This window comes from Xenopus laevis, chromosome 8L (assembly GCF_017654675.1).
Source record: "Xenopus laevis strain J_2021 chromosome 8L, Xenopus_laevis_v10.1, whole genome shotgun sequence".
Classification (NCBI taxonomy): Eukaryota; Metazoa; Chordata; class Amphibia; order Anura; family Pipidae; genus Xenopus; species Xenopus laevis.
Genome location: NC_054385.1, coordinates 58,433,375 through 58,446,473, shown reverse-complemented (window position 1 = coordinate 58,446,473; position 13,099 = coordinate 58,433,375). Strand labels below are relative to the sequence as shown.

The 13,099-nt window shown below is 34.8% G+C and overlaps 1 protein-coding gene across 3 annotated transcripts in view; it reads left to right on the top strand.

Annotated features, from left to right (window-relative positions):
- lrch2.L (leucine-rich repeats and calponin homology (CH) domain containing 2 L homeolog) overlaps window positions 1-13,099 on the top strand; it is a 51,325-nt gene that overhangs the window by 17,506 nt on the left and 20,720 nt on the right. Inside the window, exons 6-15 of one of the 3 annotated variants that reach the window (XM_041572788.1) lie at window positions 1,916-2,049; window positions 2,462-2,549; window positions 3,295-3,406; window positions 4,014-4,114; window positions 4,210-4,274; window positions 4,415-4,525; window positions 6,410-6,487; window positions 9,077-9,145; window positions 10,224-10,266; window positions 10,876-10,974. In XM_041572788.1, coding sequence (XP_041428722.1) covers window positions 1,916-2,049; window positions 2,462-2,549; window positions 3,295-3,406; window positions 4,014-4,114; window positions 4,210-4,274; window positions 4,415-4,525; window positions 6,410-6,487; window positions 9,077-9,145; window positions 10,224-10,266; window positions 10,876-10,974 — 900 coding nt within the window. The remainder of the gene's footprint in view (window positions 1-1,915; window positions 2,050-2,461; window positions 2,550-3,294; window positions 3,407-4,013; window positions 4,115-4,209; window positions 4,275-4,414; window positions 4,526-6,409; window positions 6,488-9,076; window positions 9,146-10,223; window positions 10,267-10,875; window positions 10,975-13,099) is intronic. The other 2 variants (XM_018229987.2, XM_041572789.1) reach the window with 2 other exon arrangements.

The window sequence follows — 13,099 nt, the reverse complement described above, 5'->3', positions numbered from 1 at the left end:
TGTGCAGATGCAGGAAATGCTATGAGTTTAGTGCATGCACACTAAAATATACATTTTTGGAGTATGCACAATTTACTCAACAAGTCGGTCTGTTAGTGAAAATATATTTTAGAGCCTTAAATAACCTGTGAAATATATAGCTAATAATGTACCCCTATGGTAATAAGATAACTCTAAGGTGACTTCTGTTATCCTCATATTTTACAACAGGGGGTACATTGTTTATTAAAATGCACAAGATTCATGGCTTCTATATTATACACATAAAGCATATTTATATTTGTACTAGATGATGAGCTTCAATGAGTCATGTTAGAAAAGTGAATTCTCTAAGCACCATATATAAGTATATAATATATATTAATTTCCATATCCATAAAAAAGGCTGTGAAGTGTTGTCATCCATTGTAATTGGTGCTTAGTAATATTTTGTGTCACATGACTCACTGAAACTTGTGTCTGATATAAATTAATTTTCCCCCTGTTCTAAAATATAAGGATATAATGTCACCCTAGAATTCTGTGACGTGTGGGAAAGTACTTAAGGGGTTCATTATTCCCTATAGTGCTGTGTGCGCACCATACTCTGCCTGTCCAATGTTCCCTGTATGTGCCATACTCTGCCTGCCCTACGCTCCCATCTGTGCCATACTTTGCCTGCCCTATGCTCCCTGTCTCTGCCCTACTCTGCCAGTGTGTGCCATACTCTGCCTGTTTTTGTTAACATTTGGAAATTGTTGGTAGAGTCCCTGTAGGTGCCCCTTTAATCATTTGCTGGGGGTGGGGAGGCACTGTGTTATCCACAGGGGAAGAGGAGTCATATGAATTTGAGGGTATGTTTTAATATGACTTACATTTTTCACATATGAATGATGAGTGATTTTTGGTGTGCTACCACAATTAATGTGGATATGGTCTTAAAAGTTCTTGTAACATGGGTGTGGTTTAAAGTGGGTGAATATTCTGTAAGTTTTATCTTTATAAACGGTGCATAGTGATGTCATCGGTTATAAAGAGAGTTTAGTAATTTAATTTCTGTCACGACTCACTGAAACTTGTGTATTAAAAAAAAAAAGTAACCCCTGTTGCAAAATATGAGAATATTAAAAGTCACTGCAGAGTTCATCTGGCCTCGTGTTTTTATATGGTTGTACTACTGCTCGGTAACTTATAATATCCTTATATTTTACAAGAGGGGGTACTTTATTCACAATATAAATTGTGCTTAGTGATGTCATTAGTTATTTGTATTAACTGATGACATTTCTGTCACATGACAGAAAACTTGTGTATTGAAATAAAGTACCCTCTGTTGTAAAATATGAGTATATCACCTCAAAGTTGCAAGACCTGTATAAAAGTCTTTGGTGCTTTTATATGGTCATGGAACTCCTCAGTGACTTATAAAATATTTATTACAACAGGGATACTTTATTCACTATATAGATGTTTTTTTATATATAATGGCAATGGTGGTCATTATGGACATCTCATAATCTTATACATTATAATAGGGGTAACACTACTATTTTGTATAATACGTAAAAACCCTTCATAAATCTTTAAAATGTATCCTTGTAATCGTGTGTCACATTCACACTTAAATGTGCAAACTTATTTATTGCATCTCAGAGTCCAGGTAGCTTGAGTCATCCTACCTTTTATATGATCAGTAGTAACTTTTTATTTAACCTTTTTATTATTGTAGGTGTAAATTGTATATGTTACACACATGATTAAAAGGTGATGAGTAGATAAGCACTTTATCATGTTGAAACTGGTGTTATATGTTTTGGAAACTGAGTAAATGTTTTGTATACTTCTTTCAGAATAAATAATGGAATGTTCTTCTGTAAAGCGTTACATTTGCAATTTTGGAAATTCACCTATTTCATTTACATCCTATTCTCTGCAGATTTGCCTAAAGGGTAAAGTGCATATTTTTAAATATCTCAACATCCAAGCTTGTTGCAGAACAGAAAAGAAGCCAGACTCTCTTGACTTACCTTCTTTAGCAAAAAGAATTCCTTGTCAACCTCTAACCGACAGGTACTTTGCTTTTAACCATTTACATTGCTTAGAATCTCTGTCTACTTTCAAAATAACCAGACTTTTTCTTCCTCTTACCCTGTCCGAAAAGTAAATTGTCTTGGTGTAGCCCCTCTTGGATTTTACTTAGTATTTCTGCCACCTCTTCTGAGGTCTACTGTGTTTCACATCCTAACCCTCACTGCCAGTTTCCATTTAAACCCTGTTCAGCTACACTTCTCTTCCATGTCTTAATTTTCATAATAACTGTATTCACATTGTACTGCTACTCTTCCATATCACCATTTCCACATGCAGGATTCCCAAACAATTGTGGAACACACCACCCTTATTCATTAATTATTTGTGTAATAAGCATGATTGTTACCGTGAACATTTTTGTTGCATTGTTTGACTTTTTGTTCCTTTACAGTATGGAAGATTTCTATCCAAATAAAAATCATGGCCCAGATTCTGGGATTGGCAGTGATAATGGAGATAAGCGTCTGTCAGCCACTGAAGTAAGCTATTTTTTGGTGAACTGCAAGAACCCATTGCAATGCACCTGTACTGTTCACATCTGATTCTCATACAACAAAACTGAAAGTTTTGTTGCATACATTTTTTATACCAATAAAAACCAAATGTTTTGCTTTGGAATAAAGCAATAGCATAAGTATCACTTTAAAGAGAGATACACTGAATGAAAGATTGAGCTTGGGATTTGGCTGAATCCCAGCGTTTTTGTATGGATCCTATGCCGATGAGTCTCTACTATCTAAAGGGGCACTGATTCATTAGCATAAATAACACTTTAAATAGGGATATGCTGAATTCAATGTTTTGTTTGGGATTTGGCCAAATCCCTGTATTTTTGTCCATATTTGGATGCATATGTAATATGATTTAAATCGATGGACAGCACAAGGTAAGATATTTTAGTTTGTAGATGCTGATAGCAAGTGTGGTCCTGTTTAAAAGACTTTCAGAAGCTGGCCAAGGAAAAGCACCAAAATTCATGTCGTGCCCATGAACATTAAATCCTCAGTAGTTCCTGCATGCCATATGCCCACTTTGACAGTTCTGGTGTGATTACATGGATAGAACACAGTGCAGCATCTTCAACTGCTGCTGCAAAATAAAACATAGCTTTAAACCATTAAAAATTAGGATATTGATTAAATTGTTGATGTGTGTGGTTTTAAAATGAAATGGTATGAAATGATTTTGAATTGTACAAATCTTAATTGTTTGTTTTCTTTGAAGCCATCAGATGATGATACAATCAGCCTTCATTCTCAGGTGTCAGAATCAACACGAGATCAGATACCAAAAAATGACAATCAAATAGTTGGGAGTAAACCTGACTCCAATAAAAGTAAGAGTTCACTTGGAAATGTGTTTTACTATTTTATATATGTTTATCGATTTGAAAAGTCTATGCTTTTAAATATATATTTACCGGTTACATGGTTGAGCTGTAGAATATATATGCTCCCATCAGACCAAAAGCTTTTATTCAGTAACTCTCTCTTTTTAGGTTTCTTATTTTTGAATTTGAACCAATTCATTTATCTTTGGTCTGTGATGTGTATGAATGATAATGAAAAAGAAACCAAAACACTTACTGATCTTGCTCTCACATTCTCATTAGCTATATCCAATTTTAGATGCTGTTTTCTTTACAAAGAAAAGCACCTTAAGATGTGTTTATAGCTTTTACTTTATTTATTAACTACTTTGTATTACGTACTACAGTTCAGACTTTGGTTACTGTCATGAGACATAGAAACAGCTTTTCAACAAATTCATAGTTTTTTTTTTTTTTTTTTTGGCTGTATCTGTACTTGTAAGACGAAATTGGCAAAATTGCACATCTGCCTCTCTGTCCTCTTTGTATTTTATTAAGTGCCAACATAACTTCTGTATGGCAAGAAGCAATGCATTTCTAGTATATGATAATTGTTAAAATTACATATTCCTAGGTCTTGAACATGATATTTACGATTATTATCCAAGTGCAGAAGAAGCTATTCTATCCGACCAGGGTGATGTACTTAGCAACCCATTTGTAACATATATTAAGGTAACTGATTCTACTACAGACACACATCCAAGCACACTATTTCAGCACAGACTTTTGTTGACATTTTAAGGCTTGTATTTTTCTTTTATCTTAAGGAACGGGGAAAACTTTGTGAAATTGAGAAGGTAGAAGAAAACGACAAATGGGAAGAAGATAGTAGGTAGGTTGTTTTTGGTTTTTCTTTGAACTTTTGATGACATTTTGAACTCAGAATGTGTTTGGTTGCTTTAACCAGCCTAGCAACTGTCCAAATCTTGACTAATTTAATGGAGCTGATACAATTTTCTTTACATTATAAAGGCTTGAGAAGGACCAGCTTCTGGTCGAAGAAGAAGAAGAAGATGAAATAAAGGAAGTGACAGACTTAAGAAAAATAGCAGCACAGTTACTACAGCAAGAAAAGCACAACAGGTAATTGCGAATTCTGGATTGAACGTTTATACTAAACATAATTTGAAAAGAAAATCTAACCAAAATAACTTGTTGGTTATAATAGCAACAATAAAATCTTAATAAGAGAGAGGTATTTATTGCTGCCTGTGTGGCAAACTTTTCCCCATCTATTTGCTTTGGTGTAAACCACTGTAGGTCACTCTGTTTTAGAAGAAAAAATATTCTACTCTAACTTTGGGTGGTCATAGCTATCATAAGGGTGGCATGTGCAATTCCTCTTACTTATTTCCCAATGCCTTCCACACTGGTGAGTAGACAGCATGACCACCTACCCTTCTCCCTATGAGAGGATCTAAACTTTATTTGTTGTTGTATGTTTCATTTCAATTAAAGCAAATCATTTAACCATATTTTAGTGCATGGCTATGCTAGTCACCCGGAAAGCTGAATGTGTTAAAGGGGTTGTTAACCTTCAAACAACTAGTTGTTTTCAGATAGATCACCAGAAATAACAAATAAAAAAAAAAGTCTTTGGAAGTTGAACAACCCGTTTAAATCAACAAACTATGACAAATCTGTGGGAAAGTCAGTAATTTTTAGATCAACATAACACATCTGGCTGTACCCCCAAAAACCTGGTCACTACTTTTTGGTGTGTAAAAGTAGGAAAGACGAAATGCCATGTGCTTGATGGATGTGATACAATCTGACGGAATCATTAGATATGTGACTGTAAATTGTGCATATTTCTTTGGTCAGGGACCTTGTCCCAAGGTGAATATCCGGAGGCAAATATTACTCCCCTTCTTCCCCACTCTCCTCATGCAAAGTGATATTGTTATGAAAGTCTGATGACCCTATTTGTGAACCCTTCAATTTATTCGTTTTGCTTGTGGTAGCTTTTCCATTGTATTTTAGAGAGAACAGGGCTTCCACACTGTTTGCTTGCAGATAAGTAAACCTAGTTATAAGTATTAATAAGCATTTTCTGATTTTAAAATGTGACATTCATATCTGCTCCCATAGCAGTTCTGCCTAGTGGGGATCTATTATTTTTGGCTTCTTATAGTTGATTGAGTTTTGGGCAGATAAAATGGATTATTTTCTTTGTGTAACCCACTAAATTGATTATTGGGATTTTCCCTCTGTTGTTACATCTTATTTATTTTAATACACACACACACACACAAAATCACTGTATCATTTGGGCAGTTAGGGACATGGACAAATGCTGATTTAGTTACATAGAGTTCCTTTAATCTCCTTATGGTCAGAGTGCTTCCATCATTACTCATAGTATTAAGTGACATTTGTTGGCGACTATTTATCCTCTTGCATTAGTTTCAATAACCTTGAGTCAGTGAATTCAAGCAGAACATTGGTCTAGAAAGCCAAAGTCTTTTTCAGCAGATAATAATGTTAATAATGATAACAACAATAATAATAGTAACGATCATAGTGGTAATTTTGATAATAATTTAAAGAAATCCTGTGAAAGGGGGCACCTTAGATATATGAAAAAACACCTTTGCTTTATGTCCGTTTAAGCCGGTTTAAAATGTGCGTTAAATTATACTATCACAGTTTTAAGATATTTACAATACCGACTTTGTGTTTATATACATTATGTTAAAGGGCACTTCTGTTCTTCCCTTAGCCAGGAGATAACATTTAGAACTGTTTCATGATATGTTTTTAAAGCACTATATTCTTAAACTGCACATTCTCTTTTACATAGTACCAATATGTTTATCTTTTTCTGGGTATCCTTTCATTTAAAATCTTTCTCTTCTCTTTCTTTCCTCCTTGCAAAACTAACACCACCTGTCCTTTTCCATCTGTATCTTCCACTTATTACTTCGCTCTTTGGGTTTGGCTTGTCTGTTTGAAATATGACTGCAGACGGAGGCCATTAAGTTATAGAACTTCATTCAGTGAAAAGCTCTTCCAGAGGACAAGAGCAGCAGGACGGGCGTCAAGGTATATAGCCTGTTTGATATAGTACTTAGTGTAACTTTTAGAACACTAACAAAAGACTGAGGGATTCTTACATATGCTTGCTACCTCTAACTGTAGCTAGTGTAATTTTGCTTGATAAATAATGGCCCACTTTTTGTTTTTGGCCAGCAACCAGGTAGGGGAAGGAAACCTTTACCACTGCACATAGGAAAACAATAGGGAGAATCCTAAATCCAAGCACAGTGTGTTATTATTTATTTTCTTGGGTAGTATACTGCATATTGCCTTCAGGGAGATGGTTTTTATATATATATATATATATATATATATATATATATATATGTATGTAGAAAGAAGATCAGCACTCTCTGTAGTTTAGGTGAAAATTGTGTTGATTTATTAATCAAAAATCACATCTTATCCGACGTTTCGGTCCCACATGGGGACCGAAACGTCGGATAAGATGTGATTTTTGATTAATAAATCAACACAATTTTCACCTAAACTACAGAGTGTGCTGATCTTCTTTCTACATATGCATTATACTTGGACCGTGCACCTCTGGCTTCGTTTTTTGGTTTGAGTGCAGGCACTGTGGGACTCTATCTATATCTATATATCTATATATATATCTATACAACAAGGGAAAGTTGTGCTCACCACTATTTTTTAAAACCATTAGGCGGGGGTGCAATGAGGGTGTGACCACAAAATACATATATTCAACTACAAGAGGTCCTCTGCACTCAACCCATTATCAATATATTTAAGATAGCGACATTTTGTGCATACTGCTACTGAAAAATGCCTTACCCTTTAAACAACACAGGGATTGTTTATATATATATATATATATATATATATATATATATATATATATATATATATATATATATATATATATATATATATATATATATATATATATATATATATATATATATATATATATATATATTAATAACCATTGTTTTCTGTTACTATAGTTTTATTGATGTGCCATTTCAGGTGTTGTTTGCGATGTGATGTACAGGGAAATATGTCTTTGAATCCTTTCTGTAGTTTGTGTATAAAGTACTAGATATGATGCTTTTCTTGTATTAATAACCATATTTTCCTGGTGCAAGGATTTCTGAAATGCAGAGTTATAGTTTACTGTGGATTTTTGCAATTTAAGTTAATAACATGGTTTACCAAACTGCCTGATTTTTTTGTATAACCGAAAAAATCAAGATATTTCGGACAAATGTGTGTGTGCAGTTTTGTACAGTAGTTCGAAATACTGGGTTATACAGAGATTCAATGACATTGGCAAGGGTTAAGGTAACTATTCTGCTAGTTACTCTCTAAAAGGAACAACCATTCATGTGCTATTTAGCAACGCACCGTGAGTGTTGGTAAATAGAGGTATGAGATCCACTATCCAGAAAACTTGGGAGGTGTTACTACTAAAATATTTTCAAAATTAAATACTCAGTATGATTGTTTTGCCATTACATTGGCTTTATTATAGTTTAGTTAACATCAAAAAATTGAAATAAAATGGATTGCTTGTATTGAGGAAATTGTGTTCTCATATAAATGAAACTAAAATGTTATGTATAGGAACCATCCAATTCCAGTAGTTCTGAACTTGATTCCTACCTCATAATAGTAATTGTCCTTACCCCTTAGCTGTTATAAACAAATAAATATCCATTTGATTTAAGTTACTGTTGTCCTGTTTACTGATTTCAGTTAGTAATTTAGCTAAAACATAAAAAGCTTCTTATTGCTTACTGACTGGTATGAAGTTGCATTTATATAATTGCTATTAGTTGACACATGAGCAGTGGCTAGCTTTCCAACTTATTTTAGGTGATTCTTGTGGTGTGCAGTTTATACTGCCTTCAGTTCTTCGTCCTCAATAAAACAAGGTCCTGGTAACTATCACTGTATAAAGAAACTGATCATAAATGGTGTGGGATTCAGACCAGACATTTTTATAGGCAGGACATTTATGCTAATTTTGTCCATTATATTAAAGGGGTAGGTCACCTTTAAGTTAACTTTTAGTATGTTATAGAATGGCCAATTCTAAGCAACTTTACAATTGCCTTTTTTCTTCTGATTCTTTCCAGCTTTCAAATGGGGATCACTGACCCACATCTAAAAACAAATGCTCTGTAAAGCTACAAATGTATTGTTATTGTTACATTTTATAACTGATCTTTCTGTTCAGGCCCACTCCTATTCATATTCCAGCCTCTTATTTAAATCAATGCACAGTTGCTAGGGTAATTAAGATCCTAACAACCAGATTGCTGAAGCTGCAAACGGGACAGCTGCTGAATAGAAAGATAAATAACTCCAAAACCACAAAAAATAAAAACCAATTGCAAATTGTCTTAGAATATCACTCTCTACATCATACCAACAGTAAACGCAACTGGACAGCAGTGGATCCCTCTGGGATGTTAATGTGAATAAATGTCACAGTAATAGGTACATTTGCAAGATTCCACTTCAAAGTATGGTTTATATGCATAGAAATTATGCTACATCCCAAAGCATATGCAACAGAGCTCTGCTAGATTTCTGCTAATGCATGCTATTTATATTTATGTCTAGGTTTCTTAACCACACTACTTCTGCAAATACACGAGACAGAACAAAGCAAGGCAATGGATCGGAAAAATGGTATGCTTTTTCTTTTTTTTTCCTTTTTGCATTTAACAGAGATCCTATTTTCCTGTTGGTTTAATTGAATCAGAAAATAACACTGCTTGCATTTTGTGTAAAATCCAAAAAAAAAAAAACAACTAGCAGTAAGTTCATTTCACAAAGCTCTACTAAAAAAAAAATCCTTCATCTTTGTAGCCTTACAGAGAAGTAGATTTTGGTCTTCTAGAGGTCAGTCATTTCCGTCTGACGGCTGGAACAAGACAGAAGGGGAAGGAAAATAATTTTCAAGTTGCTAAGAATGACATACTGTAACACTCTAAACGTTAACTTAAAAGCAAATAAACATTTTAGTGGATTGTCATCAGCCCCATATTACATCCTTATGGCACCATTTTTTATGATATTCAAAACTACACTAGAATAAACCCTTCTAATAAGGCTAGGTATAGTATACAGTGCATTCCTTACATTTTTATTTTGCTGCAAGCCAAAGCTTGCAAAGCCATAACTTGGGCATATAAGGCAAAGTATATCACTTTGTTGCTACAAGGAGTTGCTTAGCACAGCTGATATTGTTAGCAAGTCCCTGCTGACCGCAATTTAATATCCACACCACTGATTTTTGCACTTTGTTCTACCACACCAAACACTTGCATCGAAACCCATTGGGTGTTTTACACAGGTGCACCTACAATGTACCCAAAATAAGAGAGTGGTGATAGGAGCATGTTCAAGGTCTGTGAAAACCCAGCACCTTAAACATGCATATCAGACAAGGAAAATTCCAGGTATATTTTGCCTTGTGTTTCACGTTGCTGGGTGGATTGGGGGTTGTATTTACAAACCTTATGAAAAGATCAGATCAGTTAACAATATAGCATTTCCATAGCTAGTATTTAATCTTTGTGCTCAGCCAAGGAAAGGAAGAAAATGAATGGTTACTGTTACTAATATGTATTACATACATGACGGGTTTCATTCATCCAGGTCTTGCTATACAGTATCTAGTAGAAATAAGTCTCAAGAAATATTCAAAACATTTCAGTACTCATTTGAATGGCTTTTAACATATGTGACACATTATTTCTTTTAGCCCAACAGGTGAAAATTCCCAGTTGTCCCCTTGCAGTTGGCAGGTAAGATGTCATTGCTACTTGAGCTGTTTATTAGATTGTATTGTTTATGATTAAAGGGATACCGTCATGGGAAAAAAAATTTTTTTCAAAATAAATCCGTTAATAGTGCTGCTCCAGTAGAATTCTGCACTGAAATCCATTTCTCAAAAGAGCAAACAGATTTTTTTACAGATTGACAAAATGTCTAGCCCCATGTCAGATTTCAAAATTGAATATAAAAAAATCTGCTCTTTTGAGAAATGGATTTCAGTGCAGAGTTCTGCTGGAGCAGCACTATTAACTGATTCATTTGGAAAAAAATTTTTTTTCCCATGACAGTATCCCTTTAAGGACAGATGTAAGACTTATTTCATTGATTTAATTAATTACCTTGTTTGAACACAGTAATTTGCTATAGTATATAGTATTTTTTTTTTATAATTTAATATATTTGATGCTAAACTTATACTAGACTTATGCTGTTGATCAGCCGTTTCTCGTTTAAATTCTGATATCAGACGTAGTTGGGAAACTAGTCATTTAATGTTGTAATGGTAGTCCCAGACATTGGCTGTAGCCTTAGAGGACATACATGTCTGGAGATGCATTTTAAGCTCTTATCTGTTTTAGGGACCAGAAAAAGATAATGCTGATGTAGAAGGGGGTACCGCAGGTTGCCAGATCGAGGAAAGACGGAGGTCCAAGCAGACCAGGAAAGAGTATTTTAAGGTAATGAATTCATGGTGTTTAACTTAACTGATATATAGAGATAAACAATTCCCCTCCCTTACCTTGTTTTATTGTGCATAGTGGGTGGTTTAATTATTGTCTGGAAAGCAGAGGGACTTTAAAGGGATACTGTCATCCCTTTCAAAACGCATCAGTTAATAGTGCTGCTCCAGCAGAATTCTGCACTGAAATCCATTTCTCTTATCCATTTCACTTCTTTGTGGAAGTTCATATAGTGTTTATGACGGTGATAGTTATTTTATAACAAACTAAAAATTGACTTAAAGGTAAACTACCCATTTAACAAAAGTCCAAACTGAATGAGCTTATATCAAAAAGGGTGGTATATTTTCTATTTACAAAATTTACATCTTTGTTGTCTAGATGGGGCCTCATTTAGGCACAACCTCTCATATGTAATAAAATGGCACTAAGTTTGCCCAGGAGCAGTAACTTATAGCAACCAATAAGATGATTACTTTTGAACAGGTGACCAGCAAATGCTTCCTGATGATTGTTTGCTACGGGTTACTGCTACTGGGCAAACTTAGTGCCTTTTATTACATAACCCCCAAAGGCTTTTGTAAGGCAAGAGACAATTGGTTATTTATAATTATGTATTCATTACAATCTATCTGCATAGACGAATCAGTCTTGGTCTAGCGTACAATTTCAGATATGATTGACGTCTTTAAGGGGGTGGTTCATACTAAGAATCAATAATAAATACTAACAATACAACAGATATTTCACCGATGATATTATGAGAAACGCTGAAATGTGTTCTTCGAGGTAAATTGATAGCTATGGGTAGCAAAAAGAAAAAGATAAGTTAATCTATTGACGGAAATATCATACTTGGAACAATCACACAAAGACAACATTGCTCAGAAAAAATGTTAGTTACACTAGAAAGCAAAATGTTACAGCTCCGAGCCTTACTTAAAGGAGAAGGAAACGAAAAAAATATAACCTCCATTTTGTGCGTCATCAGGCCCCCTTCTGAAACGCCGCAATGAAAACTGTAATTTCATAAGTTTTAGCTTTAGAGTTAACAATAAAGGTATGCTTCTTTTAATTTTTTTATAATAAATCACTGCAGACCTCAGTCAGATATACCCGTTGGCTGGATTGCTTTTTATCTTTATTAACAGCTTAGCTCCTCAGCTCCTGCGCTTGCTCGCTGACAAGCTGTAAATTTAAACCAGAGTGAGCGCAGGAGCTTTAAACCTCACTGAGTGTCCTAGGAAGCAGGATCGCGATTGGAGATAGAATGAATGAGACCGGGGCAGAGAGGTCAGTGATGACGTACGGCTCCATCACGTGACCACAACGTCATCTCTACCAAAGGAACACATCAGATTCTAGTGCGCAGGGCACTGCTGCTAACTATTGTGCATGCGTGTGCCCTATTCAGAGTGATTTTCGGACTGCGAACTGGGTATGATTTTATATACATGTTTAAACTTTTTTTTTTTTAAACGATTGCAGCCATTATATTGGGGAAGAAACTAATGAGGGAATGTACTACGTATTGGGAGACAAATGTAACAAACATTTTGCAAGGATAATTAAAAAAATCCAACCACAAACACACATTATGTCTATAAAGATAAGGAATACTAGACACACTGATACTAAGGCCTTCCAGGAATATTACCAAGCACTATATAAACTAAAGACCTCATCTCCCAGAGAAGGAACTTTAAATTAAATGGGCAATTAAAGTAAAAGGTCTAATTAGAAATGGGAAAATCATTCCCCTTGCAGAGATGCAAAAGAGATGGGGACAGCATCCTAGGGATATATGGGGATATAAGCAGCTTCATGTATTCATTCAGTCAATTGCAAATAAAGACTGGAACAGACCTGAGACGCTGGGAAACATTATTATCCTCTCTGACTGAAGCAAGAATAAAAAGACTCTGGAGACGGTTTTACCAGTTATTGAAGGCCACTGAAACAAGTTAGGGGTAATTTCCAAACTCCTACGCAGTGTTCAAAGATCAAATAAAAGAGCCATCCTGCCGTGTTGCAGAGATTAGAACACACATTTTAAAAGCAAGAATAAAAAGACTTTGGAGACAGTTTTACCAGCTATTGAAGGCCTTTTGGAAAATTTGGA